At 42.1% G+C, this 23,157-nt stretch overlaps 1 protein-coding gene across 1 annotated transcript in view; it reads left to right on the forward strand.

The window, feature by feature from the left end:
• The window catches only part of plxna1b (plexin A1b), a 203,582-nt gene that overhangs the window by 96,002 nt on the left and 84,423 nt on the right, over nt 1-23,157 (forward strand). Inside the window, 5 exon segments of the mRNA XM_032513838.1 lie at nt 13,676-13,776; nt 16,648-16,724; nt 16,727-16,755; nt 17,415-17,568; nt 18,657-18,756. Coding sequence (XP_032369729.1) covers nt 13,676-13,776; nt 16,648-16,724; nt 16,727-16,755; nt 17,415-17,568; nt 18,657-18,756 — 461 coding nt within the window.

Consider the following 23,157-nt stretch of genomic DNA (forward strand, 5'->3'; position numbering starts at 1 on the left):
GTATAGACAGTACATGAAGAATCCTCTCATGAAATAGATACACACAGCCCTGCTCCCATCCCACAAGTAAACAGCTGTGTGTGTGTGTGTGTGTGTGTGTGTGTGTGTGTGTTGTGTGTGTGTGTGTGGGGTGGGGGGTGGTTGTGGCTGGTTGCCGGCGGGGTTCTTCAGACAAGCCAAGCACATTAAGGTGTCACTGGACATATCCACTGATGCGTAGCCCACGACAAGTCCTCCCTTCTCTCGTTCCCTTTCTCTCTCTGTCTATAAAAGACACACACACACACACACACACACACACGCACACGCACACACACACACACACACCACACACACACACACACACACACACACACACACACACACAACAATGAAGAACCAGGCGGTGAGTCAGAGTTAGGGGCGAGGCCCAGTGATTTATGACTCGCTCTTTTCCAGCCATATTCATCACTGTCATTATTATCAATGGAGGATATGACAGCAGGAGAAGACGGCCTGCTGTGTGTGTTTATGTGTATGCATTTGTGTTGAGGGACAGTATTTTTATTATATCAAATTTAAGTCATTTTATGTTTTACTGTCGCTGATGTTGTATAATATGTGTATCTGTTACTGTGTGCCCATTGGTAAAGGTCGGTACCAGCTTTTAGATGTATTGACATAATAAATAAGGATCCAGTCTCTCAACTCTGCACGCACCAGCACTCACACACACACACACACACACACACACACACACACACACACACACACACACACACACACACACACACACACACACACACACACAACTGCCCTAGACATATCCCAAAACTGTTATTTTGGTCTGACTAAGGAAATACTTGCTCTCTGATTGTTAGCTAAAGTTACTTTTTTTCACAAGTAATGTCAAAAAGTTCACTAAGAACAATGTCACTCTTTGATTCAACACTAACTTTTTGATGCATCTCTCTCTGTGCAAACACTGCGGGAAATCATCGCATTGTCTTGGCTCAGTCAAGACTTTCCGTCATCAAATCGTTTCTGTTTTGTAGCCACAAAGGTAGAACGCTGTGATTGAACTTGGTGTCACAGCTGCCATTCTTGCTGTCTTTGTACACATACTCAGCCTCATAGTGACATACACACACGGACATGCACTTCCTTGTGTCTTTGATAGCAGCCATGCATATGATAGCGGTGTGGAGTGCGGTGCTTGCTAATTGCTGAAAGCATGAATATTCATCTCCTCTGGTGTGGGAAGGGGGGACTGTGGTTGGAGCGATTGCGGGCCTCCTGGAAACAGACAAGACTTGGAGGGCTTGGTAAAGTGGAGGGAAATTTTATATTATGTGTATGTATGAGACAACCTTTATTGAAGTGCGTGCGTGCGTGCGTGCGTGCTGCTGCGTGCGTGCGTGCGTGCGTGCGTGCGTGCGTGCGCATACAAGCATATGTGTCTCAATTGCAATTTGTACTAGTGGTGTTTCATGTGCTCGTACATTGATTCAACCTCATCTGCATGTCTTTGAATCTGCATTTGCACATACACTCAGTATTCAAACATACGTGTGTGTAAGTGTGTATTGTGTGGGTGGACTAACACAATTGCCTGACTATCCATTCAGCATCTCATAGAGATTTCCCCCCCACATTTCAACAAGACTCTCATCCCTCAAGGAATCTGCATTCATGAACACACAACACACACACAACACACACACACACACACACACACACACACACACACACACACACACACACACACACCAAGCACACACCACAACACACACACACACACACACACACACACACACACCACACACACCACACACACACACACACATTCCATTCACAAGATGTTGCTTTGAGTTACTACAATAGCAAACAATGGTCTCTATTGTGTTTTTGGCTCAACAAGGCCTCATCAAGTAATATCTTACCCATAGGGTTTCGTCTGACATCAATCCTGTGTGTGCGTTTGTGTTTGTGTGTCAATCTGTTTACATTCACATATTACTGGTTCGTTGCCAATCTCGTTAGCAAACCCATTAGCACAAACTGACATCAACACACATAATAAGCAGCTGGTTGTATCAATCAAGACTGACATTTTAGTGAACTGGATACAGCTAATCAGTCAGTTCTAAGTAGCTCAAAGATTTATTTTCCATAATTTATCAAACTCTGGCTGACTATAGAACACCCGAAGTTAACAAGTGCATAATGCGGCGTTTAAACATCAGCCATTGTTGGCTGACACTTTGTTTCATCACTCCGGTCGTACTTGTAGCACGCAGGAAATGTGATGTATTATAAATGCTTGAACAGATTTAGAAGAGAGGGATCTTTCCCCCCCCAGTTTTTATTATGTATTTTCTTCAGTTTCATTCAGCTACCGATCCCGCTAAGGTCATTTTCACACCGACAGCCTTTAGTTCGGTTGAATCGAGCTAGAGTTTGTTTGCCCCGCTGGTGCGGTTTGTTTGGGCAGGTGAGAACGCGGAAATCACAGTCGGGTGTGCACCAAAAGCGGACCAAACAAGCGTACCGAGACCTGCTTGAAGAGGTGCTCTCGGTACACTTTCAATCGAACTCTGGAGCGGTTCGTTTGTGGTGAGAACATGATCCGTGCTCATACCGCACCAACTACACAAACTCCACAGTCTGAGCTAATGTCTCCTGTAGTCAGGTGTGTTTACCAGTCTGTGATGCAGCAGAGCAGCAAACTGTAGCAGCTTGCAGTGTTTCTATCACAGAAATGGGCTGCGGTCAAGCTTGCCGTCCGTCACTCGCATATCTCCGTGGTCAAACCAGCTGCCGCTAAAGTTGGAGACAGACGCCGGCAGAGCAGAGCAGAGCAAGGTCTAGGTGATCAGAAAAGACGTAGTAACGTCTCAAACGATGTCTGATCATTTAAAGGAAATGAGCTGGTTTGACCATTTAGATGCAAGACATATACACTTGTCAAGAACACAGGACCTTGTTCCTGTATTTACTTACTTTCTTTTACCAACTCACCAACTGATTCAGACCAAAGCAAATGAACTACAAGTGTGAAAACGCCTTAAGCATCCGACCTGTTCATTTAGATTTATGAGCACAACTCCAGCTTTATCTTTTTCTTGACAGTGTAAAGCTTGAATGAGTTTTTGCGTGACGCACACACACACACACACACACCACACACAACACACACACACACACACACACACACACACAAACACACACTAACACACACTTTGAGCAAGGAGGTGGTCATAGTTATGTAAATGTTAAGAGAGCTGATGCAGCGATGCGTAGAAGGGAGTACAGTGTCTAGAAGGGAAAAGTGCTGGTGGCACTCAATTACAAGAGTTCAAACCATTATAGCCCCTTCCTCAGCACAGGACCAAGCACATACATACATACGCACACACACACACACACTCATAACATACACAATAATGTTACTCATACATTACTGCACACTCAACATGTCTGTAAATGTCCACATTTACAGACCGTTGGTCCTTTTTTGTAACGGCAAATGCCTGTACTGTCAGTTGGGTACATTGGCTGTGTGTATAAAAACAGTCAAATTTGTAGAGAATAGAGGAAAATTAACTGGTTAATTGAAAATAATTGTCAGATGAATCAAGAATAAGAATACTTTGTAATTACAGCCCTACTCCCCTCCTGTCTGTGAGATGACGAAAGGGGAAAAAAAATGAATTAAAAGATGCTCATTCCTTCTAACAGTGGCAGACATGTGAGGAGACTGACCAAGATCCCATCATTAGCCAGAGAGGGATGGTTTCCATGTCTCTTAATATCTCAAACTTCACTTCTCTCTCTTTTACTCTTAATTGCATTTCCTGCCCTTTTCTCTCACTTCCCTCTTTCCAGTCCTATCCTTCTCTCTTGTGGTTTTTCCCTTAAAAAAAGAGAGTATGTACTCGATTAAATGTGTGCGTGCCCCATCAGAAAAGTGGGCTCAGACACTTGTCTTTGGCGTGATGCTATCAGTCCTAATGGAAGTCTAGCTGTCACTAGATAGCTCTGTCTTTCTCTCATCTCACTCTGTTTTACTCCGCTGTCTTTTCCCAAAGGATGGCGTGATAGAACAGACTGATAGGGTTAGAAAAGAGGGTGAGATGGATAGGGAGGTTAATGGTTCTTTCTCTCTCCATCTCCCCCTCCTCCCCTTTTTTCTCAATCACTATCAATCGGCTGTGCAATCGGTCCTCCTGTTGCTTGACAGTGATTGGGGCGGGAAGATGTGGTCTTGACTGATTGTCATTGGATGAGGCCAATCAAAAGCTGCCATGGCCCGCAGAGCCTCTCCAAGTGGCAAGTCGCTGTATTCGGTTCTGTGCCTTAACCACCTGTCACACTTGGAAGAACAATGAAGTGTCACTCATGCATGACAGCACAGGGAATTGTTTTGAATTTAAGTCAAATTTCTTTTCAAATTCATGCACAGCAGGCGTTGTCAGACTCAGTTATAAAGTATCGAATGGGGGAACCGCTGTTTAAAAGTTACTTCCAGTCACTGTTGGAAAGCACAAAAAGAAAGAACATGATACTGATAAATACAGTTGGAAAGACATTTTACATGTAACTAATAATTATTTTTTATGTTTTATAAATATTGTTTTTTCAGTGAATCTGTTTGTCTATAAAATATGATAAACATCCATCACAAGCTTCCTCAACCCAAGGTGACTTCTTCTGAGTGCTTGCTTTGTTCAACCAACTGTCTAAAACCTACAGAGATTTTGCTTGGCAGCAAATGCTCACATTTGAGAAGCTGAAAGAGGCAAATGTTTGCCATTTTTGCTAGATAAATGAGTGAAGCGAAATAAGTCCTTTTATCAAATTTGTTGAAGATTAAAGGGGCATGATGATCAGTTTACTTGCCATAGGGAGTGCTACTAAAAAATAGCCCTAACAATGTGATAAGGGATGTCTTTACTCAGGCTTGGAGACTAACATTTTCCTATGGAAAGCCTTTGTTACAAACTAGAACCATTAAGCTCAAAATACTTTGGCATTTACCAGGCAAGGAGAGTCTAATGAAAGAGGCTGTTTAGATGTGTTATGGGAAATGTAGGATCCAGCATGTTTAAAGTTTGATCCATAATAGAGACCAAAGAGAGTCAGGACATCTCTTCCTCTTCTGCATCACCTTTGAGCAATCTGCAGTACTAGGTTGCTGCACTTACCCCTTTACTTTTCTGCCTTATTGATTAGTTGACTAATAATAATCATAATGTCCAACTTACAGAATTATGGTTGTCTGTTAGTTTGTAAAGTATTTTCTTCTATCAGTGCAATCAAGACATATGGCAACATCAGATCATGGCACAGAAAAACATGACAACTGTTGATCAGATATGATCAATCGATATGTTTTCACATATCTTTAGAATGTTTGGATGTAACTTTGATTGATGGGCGCTTGGGTAGCTCACCTTGTATAGCAGGCGCCCATATATTAAGGCCTTCTACTTGACTCTGGACTCTTGGCCCTTTCTGCATGTCATTCCCTATCTCTATAGCTGTCCTATATAAAAGTCTAAAATACCCCAAAAAATATCTTTAAAAAAAGCATATTGATTCGTCTCAATCCATTCTCTCTTATTTGCAGTTGTAATATTTCAAAAGCTCCTGTTAATTGTCCTGGCAGTAATTTTGAATGACCGCATACATACAAAGTCAATCAGACAAATTTTGTTTATTCCGCTCAGTTTTTTTGCCAGCTTTCAACAATCCCTATCTATCGAAACACCTACCGGCCATGACTTCCACACAGCGACTTCCTGTCAGAGCAAATAAAGAAAAGCAGCATTTTTCCTCTTTTTCGCCCTCTTTCTCTCCTCTGTTTCTCTCTGTATGTGTATATGGTGGTGGGTCGCCTGGCAGTGCTAATGGAAATGCCAGATTTGTAGCTCCTCACTCCTCACCAAGTCCATTTACTAAAGTGACAGAGTCATTTACCAGACCGCCGGCCTCTCCCATCCTCACTTAATTAGACGACCCCTAGGCCTGTCTACCTTAGCTGGTCACATTTACCTCTCTCTGTCTCTCTCTCTCTCTCTCTCTCTCTCTCTCTCTCTCTCTCTGTCTCTCTCTCTCTCTCTCTCTCTCTCTATACAGTGTCTTTGTTCCAATTCTTTGTTTTCTGCCGTTTTTCAATTTCCGTCTCGTCCTTTGTCTCTGTCTCAGTTTTCTTCTTTTGCACTCCTATTCCACTTTCTCTCTCTTCTCTTTTTCTGTCAGTCTCTCTCTCATGAGGGCCAGAGTATTATGGACAAATTGCTACACAAAGAGTGAGACAGTGTGGTGACCTATAGTTTGCTATTAGCTCTCTTTGGAAGATTTAATGGGAATGTCCGTGTGATGAGTGATCACATCTTTATTTCTCAAAGTTGTTAGTCTTTTTTTTCTTCTTTTTTTACTTATTCTAGGTTATCTCTTTTTTATTTCGTTTTTTAGCCTGTCATAATTGTTGCACTTGTTTCATACATGTTTTTTTTTTAAATTCTCTTTACTTTTGAAAGAAAAAGTGACAACTTCTTTTGACATTTCTTGAGGTTATTTTTGCAGGTGGTATTTTTTGATGATTGTTTGTCAATCATTATTTGATTATTTATCACAAATCTCATTGTGTCAATATTTTGGAAAAGCACCAATTGTCAACCTTACATATCGTTGTGATATTGTTATCGAGGTCAGTGGTCAAAAATATGATATTGGAGTTTCCCCATATCAACCTGCCCTAGTTTTCAAGGAGAAGGGAATTTGAATTTTCAACTTGAATGGCCTTGAACTCATGATATGTGCATACACAAAGGACAACTAAATAAGCTGTTTGATCAGCCTCTTGTATTCACCAGCATGGAGTAAAGAAGAAGAGATAAGTATTTCAAAAAAGGAAAAACAATGGAGCAAACGAATAATTGAGCCCAGTGCTGAAGAAAGAGGATAAAAAGATAAATTAAAGATGCGAAAGAGATGGAGAGCTGATTGGAAGTGAGAAATGGCAGACAAAATACAATATCAGAGAGATAAAGATGGTGAGAAAGGCAGGGAGGACAGCGGGTGCAAAAACATTCTGCAGGGACTGAGTTTTGAGAGCGAAAGCAAGAGATTACAGTGAGCACTATTTTCTTTTGCTATGACACATAAAGACCTAATTCACTAAAACAGGTCAGCGGCAAACAATTTGAGTTGACCACAATGGTCAGATCGGTCAATAACATCTCTGCAGTGTAACAGCGATTTTGTATCAAGGCACAATTCAGCAAATTGAACGTGACAGCAGATGATTTTTTGATGGAACACAATGATGTGATTGCTTTTCTTCACTTTTCATTTCTCCTACTACACAACCTTTGCGCATCCTCCATCTCTTCACCCGTCTTTCAGCACCTCTCCTTTTCGGTCCCAGACTCTGCGAGTCTTGTTTGCTTTGCTGCTTATCTCCAATCAGTCAACACTTGGAGCTCCTAGCCAGTCATTGATCTCCTAAGCCCCTTACAATCCAGTCAATGCACACATGCTAACGCAGCCTTTGATACAGCGCCCCCTGAGCAGGTATTTCAGCACTGGGCGAACTGGCTCACTTACATGGACACCCTGTTGAGGGACACATTTCTGCACTACGCCTTAGGGATTGCCGGACCACTACTGGGTGACCTACCATTTCTAATGAATAATTGTAGGAACCACACAATGATGCCAAAGTAGAAGGTGGCATCATGAATTACTCTCACTACACAGTGATGACTAGGGAAAAAAACAATAATACTTAAACAGTAATTCCTTTTATTTAAACATTTGAACATTATGAAAAAAATCGTCAATAGTGGCAGCTACGGATGTCAGTTTACCAGCCATTCACGGCAAAAATTAAATCCCATCTCCTCCTTCATATCACTCTTTATTTCAGTGTAATTTTTGTTTCAACTTTGTAACTGACATTATACTGTAGCGGTCTGCTAAAACAAGTGCTAAAGTTAGCTAATGTCAGCTAACGGAGCTAACATTAGGCTATGACCGACATTGGCAGAGAGAAAAAGGCTTACATTCTGTTTGGGAGCTCCAAGTGAATTAGTGAAAGCCGATGCTATAGATGTACAGTAAAGCCAGAGGCTGATTGCAGTCAAGCCGCCATTGTGCACGAAGATGAGGGTTTTTTTGGTGGTTGGCGTTCTTCTTCTTCTAAAGCATTTAGCAGCAGACTAGAACACTTGTAACGTGAGGCTTATATACGGCCCCCCGTCAGGTGTGGAGGATTCCCCCAGTATCTTTGGTAGTGTTAAAAAATGTAATACCGTCACATTTTTTTGAATTTTGGTATCAAAGTACCATTTCTCGTGACAACCACAACACATTTTGAGCTACAGTTGCAAACTAACAAACAATTCCAGTAAGTTGTATGTCTTTTTATTTTTATTTCTGTGTGATATTCAGTATCATTTTAGGGCATTTAATGCCTGTGCTGGTAGATATTGATCTTCTTTTCACGCACATGGGTTTTTACTGCTAGCACAGATTAGACCACAGGAAGATGATTGACGGTTGTTGAAATAATGCATGTGTGGTTAATGTCAGTTTACAGCGAGGAGGCGATAGGGGAATGATGAAGGCATGATGACAGGTTATAGCCTTTCCTCATCTTCCTCATCCTTCTCCCCTTGCTGTCTGCTCATTCTGTCAGCTACTGGTTAAATCACATTTTTTTGTTTCAATTGGACTATTTTTTCTGCTCAACCACAGCTAGTTAAGATTACAGAGCAAGTTTTGGGTGAAAAGAGGTGAGCAATAAATAGAGCCACAAATTTATGAGTTTTTCTCTGCAATCTGAGCATGTGACTTTTTCCCCCAAATGCACACAGTTTTCCTAAATGTATCTATGGAAAGCTGATTGTGTATGTGCACTCTTTTCTTAAAGTGATGTCCTACACTTTGACCCTTGCAATAAAACCAAATTTCACTACTATTTGTTGCTGAGCTACACAATTTTGCCAAAATCAGGTGTTAAATGTTAAGCGCAACAGGTTCCGTGATAGTTGTTCAAGGAGGCATGGGTATTGCTAATTTATGATGCAGTCTCATCCAGAATCTAAAAATAACTGAATATAAACTGTGATTTCTTCCCCTTAGCTCAGTGTAACCCGTAAAAGAGGCTGTCTTCTAGTAGACATTTCCATTATGCCCCACTCCTCTTCTCCTTTACTATAGACTCCCCCTGTGTTTGAATGTTAAAAAAAGAAGCTGCAACAAGGCTGATCCCTTTATGTCTGAAGATTTAACAATCAATGAAAAGCTACGTTGAAAGCTTTACAGGTCCTTTGGGTTTTGGGGGTGACCGTCGCAAAGCCTGTTAGCTGGACGTTTAAAGGCAGGTGATAGCGCTCTGTAAAAACAGATTGGAGAGGAAAGGTGGAAAGTTTATAGCAGAAAGGAGATGTCATGGCGTTGCGATATGGTCGGGGTAGAGGGCTGACAACACTGGAAGAGAGAGCGAGCAAGGAGAATTGAGTTACTGCGGTGGATGTTATTGTAAATAAGGAGATGGCAAGAGAGAGGAGATGGCGGCCTTGGTTTATAAGGTCATTTAAAGGAGTAATGTGGCACATTGTCGGGAATTGGCATTCATTAAAAGAGCCATCGAGAGAGACAGAAAGAGGGAGACAGCGAGGGAGTGTGTATATGTGGGTCTGTGGGTAAGCAGTATTCCCAACTCACATGCAGCCACACATTTTTTCGATCTACATGCAGTTATACAAATGCATTCCCGGCTTCGGTAAAGCATTTTATATCCCCACTGAGAAAAAAAACCATCATAGCCCCCTACCACATCAACAGCTGTATGCCACTCCCACTGAATAGAGCCCACAGTGTCTTTATTACTAATAGTACAGGAACAATTGTTACAATAGTCCATATCTATCATTACACAGGGCAGTGATAAGGTTATGCTTGCTCACGAAGGACCTATAGAGATAGTATGATTTATGTGGACCATTGCCCTTAATCACAGACATGATGATTTATGGAGAAGAGAGGAATTGGTCTGTGTCTGTGATGTTTTTGAGGAACAAGCCATTCTTGCTCCTTCTCTCCATTTTGTCTTTTTTTGTTGAATCATAAACTATTTGAAAGACATCCAGTCCATTATCTGCACATTCATTCACACTCGTTTTTCCCCCTCTGTCATCCTCAAATTATCTAAGACGCACCAATCCCTTGTTCCATCCTTCTTTCAGCTCTCCTTTCAGATGAAAACTAGACTCACACTCGTTCTGACAATGACACATAGCAGCCGTCTGAAACCATATCCCATCTACTCAGCACAATGTCTTCAACGATTCTCCCAGTGTGTGTCTTCCATTACACCTCTCTTTTCCTCTATTCATCCATCCAGCCAGCACTTTCAGTAGATGACCACCTCCTTCTCTTCCCCATCCCGTCCCCACCATTGCTTGTTTGCATCATTTCATCTGTATTTCTCTCTCTGGGTGGCTAGCCAGCTATGAAGCTACTGTACTGAAGTCTGTAGAATGAATGGGATGCTTAAAGAAGGATGAATCTAGGAGAGAAGATTGTGGGGCAGATAAAGTAGCAGAGGGAGCATAGATAGTAATGGAAATAACCAAATGCATAGTGGGGAAAAGGAAATATAGAAAAGAAAAAAGAAAAAAGGGGGATTGTTGGCACTCAGTGCCAAGTGTTTTTGTCTGTCTGCCCACTGCTTGAGCAGTATTGCTATGTAAAAAAAGCCCCAAGGCCAGTCTGATACAATATATTTCAGAGCATAGATGAGTTCCACCATGTCATACTTATCTCATATCTGTGTTGTTCAAAGCTTACAGAGGAAACCGGGCCTCAGTTTAATATTTCAGCGTTGCGTTCCTTTGTCCGCCTGGTTTTCGTCCTGCAACTAACCAGCTTTATCTCCTACCTCAGGCCTCTGCTCTCTTTCTTGCTTATGTTTTTTTCTTTTTCTTTTATTCCTTCATACATATCTCTGTCACTCCCCTCCCATCCCTAGGCTCAGGCTCCACTGGGCCAGTCGCTGCTTTAGTCCCCACGTACTAGGCCTGCACAATCCGGGGAAATATACAAATCACAATTTGTTTTGCTTAGAATTGGTATGATTTTTTTTGACCATGACAAAACAAAACAAATTGTCACTACCAAACCAAGGTTATTATAGTTTTGCATTTTTCATTAGTTTTTATTTTTATTTCATTTTGGCTTTTTGTTTTCAAATTCAGTTTAGTTTTAATTAGTTTTTAAAGCAGGTTTGCTAGTTTAGTTTTTTTTGAAAATGCTTAGTTTTAGTTTAGTTTTTATTAGTTTAGTCTTTTGTAATATGGGTTATAGGTCGGGGAATTGAAAAGGTCAGAAAAAGTATTGTGTAATAATAACTAAGCAAAAACATTTTAGAAAATATGTATTCACAATGTATTCAACAATAACACCAGTACATGTAATGTACGTATGATGATGAGCACAGATATGTAAACAGTCTACACAAGAAGCCGCAGTGAGTGCAGAATGTGTTTGGCGTGTGACCTAAATGGCCGACAGACTAAAGAAGACAGACATTAACAGGTGTTTTGAACTTTGGTTCCCAGCTGTGTAGACATCCCAGTATTAATCCACATATTAACCCATGTTCCCTCCCGCTTTTGGTGTTCCTGCGTATTCACTAACCCTTCATCGGGTCGCCGGTGAAAGCACGCCTGTAGCATTCTCTGTCCTGCTGTTGTTTTAAGTCATGCTGCTGACCCTACGTATCCATACATCCATGACTGTAACGTTACCGAGGTTAGCTTCTGTTTCGGGGAAAGGAGGCTTGGCGTTCTCCTTTTAAGCTAGGTCACCCCCCATTCCCACAGGATGTGTAACGGCTGTGGATCCATTCCGGAACAGCGTCAGAGTCGTTAGGTTTCCAATAAAGTCAATGTGGGTATTTTTCACGGACTGCGGAATGACTCCGTGCCAGCTCCGGCGATCCGCAGCCCTCCGGCTTAGATACGCAGAGCTTCTATTTTTGCCGGACTCAAAGAGCTTTGCAGAAATTCAGCACACGGTTGATAGTGCGGGACAGGAGGTCCAGCACAGAAACAAAATAAAACGTCCGGGTAATTTTCTATATAAAATAGACCATGCTCATGGCGGATCTTATTTCCCTGCACTACACTTTGAAAACACTACTTACTAATCGGCTGGCTCACTCTCTGCTGAAATGTCATAGTTGGAAAGATATAACGTTAATTGCTCTATGAAAGACAAAGACAAAGACTAAGGACCTTTACTCGATAATTTTAACCAAACATAGTTTGTTTTTTTGGCACCTGTAGCACATTGCAAATCACCACAAGTCTGTAAACATAGAGGCCTAAATGAAGAGAAGGGAGAGCATTGCAGCGCTTGGGAGGTCTTTAAAACCAATTTTAATTTGTATTCTAATATTTTTTTTAAAAAATTGAATTCATTTAAAAAAATTAAATCGTGAACAGGGTGAATCGAGATTGGGATTTTATAACGATTAATCGTGCAGGCCTACCACATATTACTTGGACGGGGTCCACGCTTACCCAAGGATAGGGTTGTTGAATGCTGTTAATTACTAATCGGCTGGCTCACTCTCTGCTGCATGATTTAAAAACTAGCCTGCTGTGGCAATGTTGATACACACACACACACACACACCACACACACCACACACACACACAACACACCACACACACACCACACACACACACACAACACACACACACACAAATGGAGATCAAGCAGTTCATCAACTTGGGGCCCATTGGTGAAGAAAAGTTGAATATGGCGCTGACACAATGTGCACGCAAACACACATGCCTACTTCATCGCACACTGGCATTCTATACATATGCTAGCAATCTGTCTGTCACACTGTTAAACGCGCTTGCATCTCTCGCGAACATCTTGAAATACACACACTTTCAGACCCATTGGTATGTCACATTTAGCAGGAGTGAGGTCTGTCTTAAGCACTTGATTGTGTTTCTTAGGCAACATATGTAGGCTATCACCAAGCTCGCACATCCAGTCTGGCCATGAATGACTGACAAACACACTCCAAGTCTTGTCACATAGATGCACTAATGTCTTGTTGCACTACAGGCTCTCTACTTTAATCCACTCTCTCTCTCATACATGTCCACATGAACACACACACACACACACACACACACACCACACACACACACACACACACACACACACAAACTGGGGGTCTGTCCTTCTGCTCCTCTGCCTCCCATTGGTTTTTGAGGTCACCTGTCAATCACAGCACTGTTACCACGGCCACCTGTCAGGTGTCCCAGCATGCATTGCAAAGCCTCTCCTATACACGCTTCACTGGAGGCTGTCACACACCGCTGGACTGGAATTGCTCACTAGAGCACACGCATGCACAAATATACACACACTCCTCACAGACTAGCTCTCCTTCAATCTCAGCAACACACACATAGACACAAACACACACTCTGACTGTAGAATTGAATCAGTCTGATAAGCTGTCAAATGCTCATCTCAACCCAGCTGAATATTATGCTCATTTTACAAGTTTGATTACAACAAGGATACTAATTATTTTGTCCTTGTGCTCCCCCCCCCCCCCCCCCCCCCCCCCCCCCCCCCCTTCTACCCCTAGGTGGTGAGAGTTCCAGTGGAAAGCTGCGAGCAGTACACCACTTGTGGGGAGTGTTTGGGCTCCAGAGACCCTCACTGTGGTGATGTGTGTCCTCCACAATGGTAAGTAACACACACACACACACACACACATTAATTTACCCAGGTACCCTTCCATTGTATCGTAGATAATTGTGAAGGAAGTGTTTAGATATGAGTCAGTTGATCATGTTGGAGTGAAAGCACCCACATGAATGGTTACACATTCAGCTCAGGAGCCTTTTGTCACCCCAGACACTCAAAGGGAAAATTCACTCTAAAATAGAATCTAGGTTGTGCTCTACCAAGGGTTATTTTCACGTTATTATCAAAGCTTGAACTGATGATCAGTGATCAGATCTACTCTATTGACACTTAATTAGGTATCAGTTTAGTTTTTTGAATGTAGGACATAAGTGTCACAAGTTTTTAAAAACAATTACTGGCACAATCACCACTCATCTGTGCATTTTCCCTTTGAGAGCTTTTGTAGAGAATGGAGACTGTGGACAAATGTGTGGTCTGGCCTTGGGGCTTTTTGTGGGTGTTTACAACCGTGAAGATGTCTGTAGTTACTTTCATTTGAGACTTTTTCAGTGTAACTAGGTTGTGCATTTAATTATGCCTTGTAAAGACTTAACATGCTCAATCTTAAAGAGACCATGGTATTCAGAACTACCATTTTCTGAAATTCAGTTGTTGAAATCTTGAACACGGAAGTGTCCCAGCCCCCTCTGCATCCTGACCTGCGTTAAAATGTGATTGTTGATGTAATGTTAAATTAACTGCTATACCTTTTAAACAGCTGACTCTTTCTTTTTACCTCATAAAGTGTTGACCATGTACATGAAATTTATAGAGAAACTAAACATTGCACACAGTAGAAAAGTAGGCAGCCTGTTGTTGCTTTGAATGTGGCCTGTGTTGCCCCCGGGGAACTATTTTTAACTCCTTGTTATAACTTCAGTAAAATGCCTCTAACACCTTTTTAATTAGTCACATAAGTATGATTCATAGAAACAAATCTAACTTCTACAACTTGAAAGCTCCCTGTCAGTAGAGATACAGATATCTTTTTAAAGTATGTCAACTGGCTAAACCGGTTTGTAGCACATAAATAACAACACAACTTGGCAGCCAGCATCACTGTCATTCTCATTTATCTTAGTGGTATTTAGCTTGTACTTGCTCGTGTACTTTTTAATACTTATGTAGGAACTTTTTGGCAACAGATTAATGATTAGTCACTTCTAGGATTTGGTTTGTGGATTAGGTTTTATGTTTGCTTTAAGATTACTGTTTAGGATTAGATTGTGGAGGTTTCCAGTTTGTATGTTTAGAAAATAAATCAAATCACTGTCACAAATGTAGTGATACATAGTAACTTTGTATTTGCATGTAATCTCTCTATTTCCTCCCTTTGACTTGAGGGTGTGCGTTTGTATGCACACAGGAGAGTCTGAGAACAGTTACTTGTTATTAAAAGGTGACAAGATGTTGAACCGCAGTTGGAACACCTCAAGCATTTGGCATAATGCCATCTTACTGTGCATTAATTAAACTTACAAAACATATCACCAACCTGTCTTTTCTCAAGACACACACACACACACACACACACACCACACACACACACACACACACACACACCACCTGTGTTTCTCCAGCTATTTCATTTCATGATGGTGATCCAGTGATATTCTTCCGTTTGGGCACATTTTGACCTTGTGTCTTAAATACAGCTCGCTCATTTATTTCCTTGCCAAATCCGGCCGAGGCCCTCGCAGGCAAATTGGTATTAATAGACACATTATTTATAAGCCTTGTTTCAGCCCTCAGGTGCTTTTAGTCACAACTTATTAAACGTAATGGTAGTTTCAATCAACAGTGGAACTGAACACAAACACACAGGCATGCAGGTGTTTCTAGACAAATGAGCTCACTTTATTCAACCAAATTCACACAGTCACACACAACAGAAGTGGAAGAAGGAAAAGAGGTCCATAATGGAAAATGTGTACATATCTGTGTGTGTGTGTGTGTGTGTGTGTGTGTGTGTTGTGTGTGTGTGTGGTGTGTGTGTGTGTGTGTGTGTGTGTGTGTGTTGTGTGTGTGTGTGTGTGTGTGTGTGTGTGTGTGGTGTGTGCGAGTTAGTGACTCCAGGGGGGTGTCTGGCGACAGCTTTTTCTTGCTGAGCTCGAGGAAGGCTAACTAAAAGGGCATGGGGGGGGGCTACTGCTCAGAGGAGGCAGTTAGCATTTTTTTTTGCCTCCCTCTTATTGTTAAGGCCTCGCCAAACGCCACATCAGCACTTTCCTCTCCCCACCGGGACCAGTTGTTGTTAGCGCAAAGGTGAAGTGATAGCTAATGCATTATGAATAGCTAATAGTAAAACCGCCACAATACAGGGTTGAATGCTGAATTTTAGCACAATCAGTTGGCTCGTAATAAGCTGGGGAAATTGCTGACCCCATTGATATGCGGCTGGTAGGAATTGTATCATTTTTACGGTTCAGGGAAACTTTAATGATTGCCTGTATATCATGAGAAGTTTGACTTGGGTAGGACTGTAAACTGAAAAGATGAGGGGGACTGGATGTTCAGAGAGCTAAGCGTTTCTTGCACAAATGTCGGGGCCAATAAGGTAATGATGTAAAGGCCTACAGTAATGGCTGGGGAAAGCTATTAGCCTATTTGTCTTCGGTTATTGCTCCCATTTCTGTGTGACGGTGATGGCTGTGCATGTTTGTCATCTTAATATGATTGTCATATTAGCTTAACAGTTGCTCAAATTCTCCATCTCTTCTCTCCTCCCCTCATCTTCTGTCTCACTCATCTGTTTATTCCTTCCTTCTGTCCCAACCTCTCTTCTTATCCGTCTCCTACTTTTCACCCTTCCTCCTTTACTTTCCCTCTGTCCTCACTTTCTCCTTCTCTTTTGCTGCCACTCCTTAGTTGTTCACGTAAGGACCGGTGTGAAGCGCCGGAGACCAGAGTTGCCTCGAATCCACGACGTTGTGGAACTCATTCGCCAGAATATCTGTTACCATGTCGGAAGTCCAGGTATGTAGTGGTACCATTTAATCAATAAAATAACAGCTACATATAGATTTAGCAAAGAACTTGTTTTTGTCACTCTTGACATTGAAGTCATGAAAGTGTGTGTGTGCGTGCGCGCGTGCGCAGAGTGTGTGTGCGCACCGTGTGTGTGTGTGTGTGTGTGTGTGTGTGTGTGGTGTTGTGGTGTGTGGTGTGTGTGTGTGTGTGTGTATGTGTGAGTGTGTAGTGTTGTTGTAGGGTGTGTGTGTGTGTGGTTGTGTGTTGGTGTGTGTGGTGGTGTGTGTGGGGTGGTGCGTGCGTGCGTGCGTGCGTGCGCGCGCGCGCGCGCGCGTGCGCTCATTCTGTCACCAGCTCCTCAAAGTAACCACATAGGTTTGACTGATTACAGTTTGCCTCACTTTCTCACTGCACATTAACACGAACACAATAACCTTGCTGTCATAGCTACTCATACTGACTTACACATGTATACACACACAAGCACTGACCCTCTTTATTCCTGCTGCTGTCACATTTACTCATACCAATGCTTTAATCTGCCCACCCAACCCCCCACCTCTCTCCAACACCCATTAACCCTCATGTCATATCTTATAACAATCCATGTACACCATGTCCTTTCATTGATCTGGTACTGATTGTCCCTCTCTCTTGCTCTCTAGCTGGTCCTTCAGGCTCGTAACGTGCCTGATCTGTCAGCAGGGGTCAACTGCTCCTTCGAGGACTATGTGGAGACGGAGGGACAGATCCAGGGTGGACACATCTTCTGCCTGTCTCCCTCTGTCCGGGAGATTATCCCCATCACAAGGAACAAAGGTCGGGACAGGAAGGGGGTAGTGGGGTCACTGGGTGGTAGCAGGGTATAGATATGGGGAGTTTTGGTGACACATTTGAGGAATTTAGTAATTAACTCTTTATAGGGTAGTTATGGTGATTGGTACTCCATGTTCCATTTGACACTTTTTCTCTTCATGTCATTTTCCTTTTCCCTCTCCTCTGTCCATCTGTAGTACTGTATATCCTGTATATTCATCACCATGTGCTGATGTGTCTCCTCATAAGAGGCTCTTTTTGTAATTAGAGAAAGCTAGAACTGAATTTTAATGTTACCAAACGAGTTGTTTAGTGTGTCTACATTCAGAATACCTTTGGTCACCAGCAATAACACTCAGCTATTCCCTTCCAAAGCCACAAAAACAGTTCTACATTAATCTACTAAAAATACAACTGTATTTGATTTCCCATTATCATGCATTACGCACTGTTGTCAGTTTCATTTTATTTATTTTTTTCTATCTAAATGACACTGGTTATGCTCCTAGCTTCTTTTCAAAGCATGACTTCAGTGTGGTTTATTGTTATATTTAAAAATATCTTTTTTGTGCAGAGATTATGCACCTGTTTCATGTCGAATTCTGTCAAGCCACGAACGATAAAAACTTGTTTGGTATCCCTATTCAAAGCACTGAAAACATGTCAGATAGTGTGCTCTAAGTTTCTTCAAAGCGACATCTCAGTAGTTCTTCAACTGAGCCCATTATGCCCCATTATGAGTTCTCATCAGCTCTGGCATCCAAACACTGATTGGTGCAGCTATTTTTAATGCCACCCTATTGTGGGTGTGACATGAGCGGTGTGTTGCTAAGCTACAGTGTTTCTTTGTCTGTGTGTGTGTGTTATCTATGGAGGTCACACAATTGGAATTCAAATTTAAGGTGTGACATTTTGTCGATGAATAAATAGTTTTAATGTACATTCTATTTGTCACATTTATTCCCTGTGAATAAATAAAGTTGTTAGGTTTGATGTTTCAGGTCTTTGGTTATATTTTCTCTAAAACTTTAAAGATTTAGAGAAGGGTAATATTCTAATTACATTTATTTTCATGTATCCGTTTGGTGCAGGTGACATGCGGGTGGTGAAGCTCTATCTGAAGTCCAAGGAGACGGGCAAGAAGTTTGCCAGTGTCGACTTTGTCTTCTACAACTGCAGTGTCCATCAGTCGTAAGTTACAATATTTCTGGGTACATTTGATAGTCTGATAGGCTTTTTGTTGTTGTCTTGTTTTTGTCTTTTCCCTCTTGTTCTTTAAAGAGATGGTCTCACTGTATTCCCATGGGCTGTCTCATGTTACTCTCCATGAGAGACACACACACACACACACACACACACACACACACACACACACACACACACACACACACACACACACACTACTTCACCCCCCTCCGACCTCCACAGGAGGTTACGTTACCATTGGAGTGAAAAATCGAACATGCCGTATATGAGAAACGATTGGGATATGAGATGGTAATTCTAGTCTTATTATTATAACCCACGACACACACTAATGATACTTCAATGATTAATCCATTATGCAATGGTCTGCCGTAATGCCTCCCAATCACAGACTCTAACTACTTGTATGCCTCTTCCCCACTTGTTAAAACAAGTACTTTCAGCTTTTTTGAGCACTCAGATAGTCTTGTTCTTATTTACACAAGAAAGACAAAGTCAAATAGTACTGTAATATGGTCAGTAAAATCTTGTGCCTTTTTCCGATGAGTTAGGCTCTTTCACACTCCAGATGCCCTCAGCTATCTACCCAATTGCAGTTCACTGCCTCTCCTAATCCACCTTCTGTTGAAAATCTCCACAACCCATCGAGCCACACCCCTAGGTTAGTCCTACCACAAGCCTGATGCACCCTGCCGGGGTAAAAGAATCCTCCAACTCCTCCACCCCACCCCACATGATACCCTCCCTCCTGTCCATCCCCGGCTGATCCAGGGGAGGCTGAAGCGTCTGCTGGGGTATTAGCCTAGGGGCAGCAGATGGCTTGAAGGCCCCTGGGGTACCACAGAGCTCTATCCTGGCTTCCCTCTGGATGTTTGATGAGCCTCCTTTGAGGATTGTTCTCAAATACACACGCACATACACATACACATAGACATGCACAGACACACCTCTCCCCCGCTCTGTCACTTACAGCCTATTGAAGCCCTGAATGTCTTGGACACCTAATCCGTTACTGTGACCTTTAACCCAGCTACCTCTGTGTCCTTGCCCTCATATAGAAAATCCCCTGCCACAACAGCGATGATTAGCTCCGCTGGTTAAGGGTGTGGTGGTTTACAATGTCAACTCCCAGTTAAATGATGTCCCATAAGGACCTTGTGATGTTTGCTCAAACTCCCAACGCCTTTTACTGCCTAGGGTTTATCTTGCGTCAGATGTAAATCCTGTGAGTGAATTGCTTCATGTTAAAATAGAAAACACCTAGTTAAAAAAGAAGTAGTCTCTTAATGGCTGTATTAAAATGTAATGTCACAGTAAAGATCATAATATGGCAATGATCTCACACACAAAGTGTAGGAAATATATCAAAAGTGACGCAGACAAGAGATGCGTCCATTTGATGATATTACCCCAATGAACTCTGATTAAATCCGCTCCCTGGGCTGATCTAATACAGGCTCCCAGTGATGTAATGGACACGTTTAATGAAGTTAGAGATATGGCGCGTTGCATCTTCGGCAGAGACTCTGATGGCGACGAGAGATGCTGGGATAAGAATCCCATTTAGAGCTGGCACTCCGGCCCACATACCCGCTGTGCCCTCCGGACGTCAGTGTGTGGCGTCTGATGAGATCTGACTCGTAATGTCGTTGGCGTAATGACTTCAGGCCCTCACGGTCATATGCAAGACCCTGTTTCAAAGATGCTTGGTCATTCTTTACAGAGCCAGGTTTTCCCTCTAATTGGCTTTAAACTCTAAATACTGCAGGCGGAGACATTCGGAAAGCATGCAGAAACACATTTCGAAGCGGAAACTATATTCATCAGCTGTGCCTCCATGAATTCCCACACATCTATTTTTGCAGTCTAATATAGTACTGTGTACACTGATGTGATTAATGCTACCTTTTGGAAAGCAAGGAATGAGCCTGGCATTGGATTGCCCCATCATGTTTCTTAATAGTTTACACTTTTATATTGGCACCCAACCCCCATCCCAAAAAACACACCCCTCCTGCTTATTTACTCAACTGATTACGTCGTCGGCATTGCCTTTTCAAAAATGCCATGCATTTGCATAGTGGTATTAATCTAATTAGAATTCCCACTGTTTCAGTTTAGGGTTAGCAAGATTGAAATTGAAAATCACCCACGGCCATGATTGCTTCTTAATTAAATATTTCCATACACTTTTCCCCATTCCACAGCCCCCAATTTATTAGAGATAGGAAGGAAGCCTGACAATGAACTGGGATTTAAATGTCTGTTTAAAGCCATATGAAGCACCTTTTCTTGCTATATTTAATGTGGCACTGGCAGTGACTGTGTCATTTGTTGTGTGATTGAGGGAGCTCTTAGAGTAATTGGGAGAATAAGTGCATTTAATCATTTCATTAAGTCATACAAGACAGAGAGAGCACAATTTTCTTTGATAGAAAAGAATGGAAAAGAACTGTGGTAAGGTAAAAGAGAGAAAACAAGTACAGTTGAAAAGATTTAAAAGAATTTTAGTTTTTTTTTTAGTTTTTTTAAGCAAATGTTGCCGCAATTGATTGGCACATTCAGATTGCATTCTTTTTCTGTAACTAAACAGTCAGACATGCACTAATATAATTATTTGCATTTATACTAGTCCATCTGTGTTTTCTTAACCGCCTCAAATTTAGTTTGACTCATTTTGCCAAGTGCAGGAGTGTCAAACGCACCTCACTAGGAGGAGCGGATTGTATTTACATAGTACTCCAAACTGACCGAGGAGAGGAGGAAGTCATAGCCCATTGTGTCGGGCCCTGAAAAAGCACTACTGCTCAAAAGCTAGTGCAGCTCGATTAGCATCTGAATATGAACGGATTAAATTAGCATGATGAGCGTGGCCATACGGGGAGTGTGTCTACAGCCGCTCAAAGGCTCTGAGTGGTTAACGCCGATAGCGAGTGACAGGAAGGAGTAATAAGCAGGTACTGGGGGGTCTGAAAAAGGGAACTTCTCTGGACAAGAGAAGAAGAATTATCGAACGTCCCTAAATGGCCCTGGGTGGGCTTTTTCTTAAAAGGGTCTGCACAAGAGAGGTTTTGGGATCCTCAGGCAGCTCGTGACAGGGGGCCCTGATTACTTTGAGGGACCAAAGAATGAGCAGTAGGGGGTTGTCCGACAGGGCCTACTGTTGGCCTTGGGTGCCACACATAATGGCACCGTCTTTTATTTCAAAGGGCATAATAATAAAAGTAACAGAAAGTTGGCAGTGGTTACCTGCTGATATTTTGCTCGTTATTTTAAAGTCTCTGGTACACTAACAAGGTTGATTTGACATGAGTAAAAGATGAAAGTACAGATAAAAATGATCAAAATCAGGGTTTAGGGACAGATGTGTTGAAGGGTGTTTGGTTGTGAACTACTAACTATACATTGTACTGTTCGCTGCTTGGCTCCTGTTACCTGCTGTGTTAAGTTGGTGTTGTACTGTATTTTGAGGAGCACTGATCCATTGGTGGGCCCCCCAACAAAAAAAGACTCTTTGACATTCAAAACAGTGATTGTTGAAGAGCTAACAAACACCATCAAGCTACACAATGAGCTTGGCTTACTTGCCACGTGTTCATTTGTCTTGCATCAGTAATGTCATCTGCTCTTTTGTTCAGTATTGAAACCCCTTCTACTGAGTCTTAAGAACTTACTTTGGACAAAACATTGGGCTAAAGCCCCCAGTTCTGCTATCTGAGTCCATGCACTGTATGCTAACTTAACCTAACGTTGTCTAATTGCGTTCCCTCCATTTGTTGGCAACATTGACAAATCTCCTATTTGCTCGTGTGTGGTATTAAGAGGCCTGTTATTTCCTTAGCTGCACATCCCTCACTCTAAATGGACAGCTTCTCTCAGCACAATGCTAAATTGGTCAATTAAAGCGGCAGTGGGATTGAATTAAGCTCCAGCCTCTGATCTTGCTCTAAAGGAGGGGTCTGGGCTGGAAACGATCACTTAAGCGTGCACCTGATAAATGAGCGGCCCTAATTGATCCAAATGAATCCACGTCAGTGTTTGATGGAATCGTATATGGGCTCCATCTCAGAGCTTGAGAGTTAAAGCACAATTTTTTCATGCGGATGAGAGAAAGGGCTGTTGGCATTTTACACAGGGTTAAAACACACTTGAGAGCTTGTCTGGAGTGCGCTCATAGCAGTTCAGACACACACGAAAAAAATTCACACCTGGCAGATGCAGTTGAATACAAATCAGCCTGTATGTTAAGCCTCTCTACCCACTCTTTTGCTGTTATGAACCCAGACTTTCTTACCTTGACTGCATTGCATGTAGTGTTTTATTATATTTCCAATAAACCATATGCTCACACAAATCATAGTAGCGAAATGAGTCACACAGAAGAAA

This window comes from Etheostoma spectabile, chromosome 4 (assembly GCF_008692095.1).
Source record: "Etheostoma spectabile isolate EspeVRDwgs_2016 chromosome 4, UIUC_Espe_1.0, whole genome shotgun sequence".
Taxonomy (NCBI): domain Eukaryota; kingdom Metazoa; phylum Chordata; class Actinopteri; order Perciformes; family Percidae; genus Etheostoma; species Etheostoma spectabile.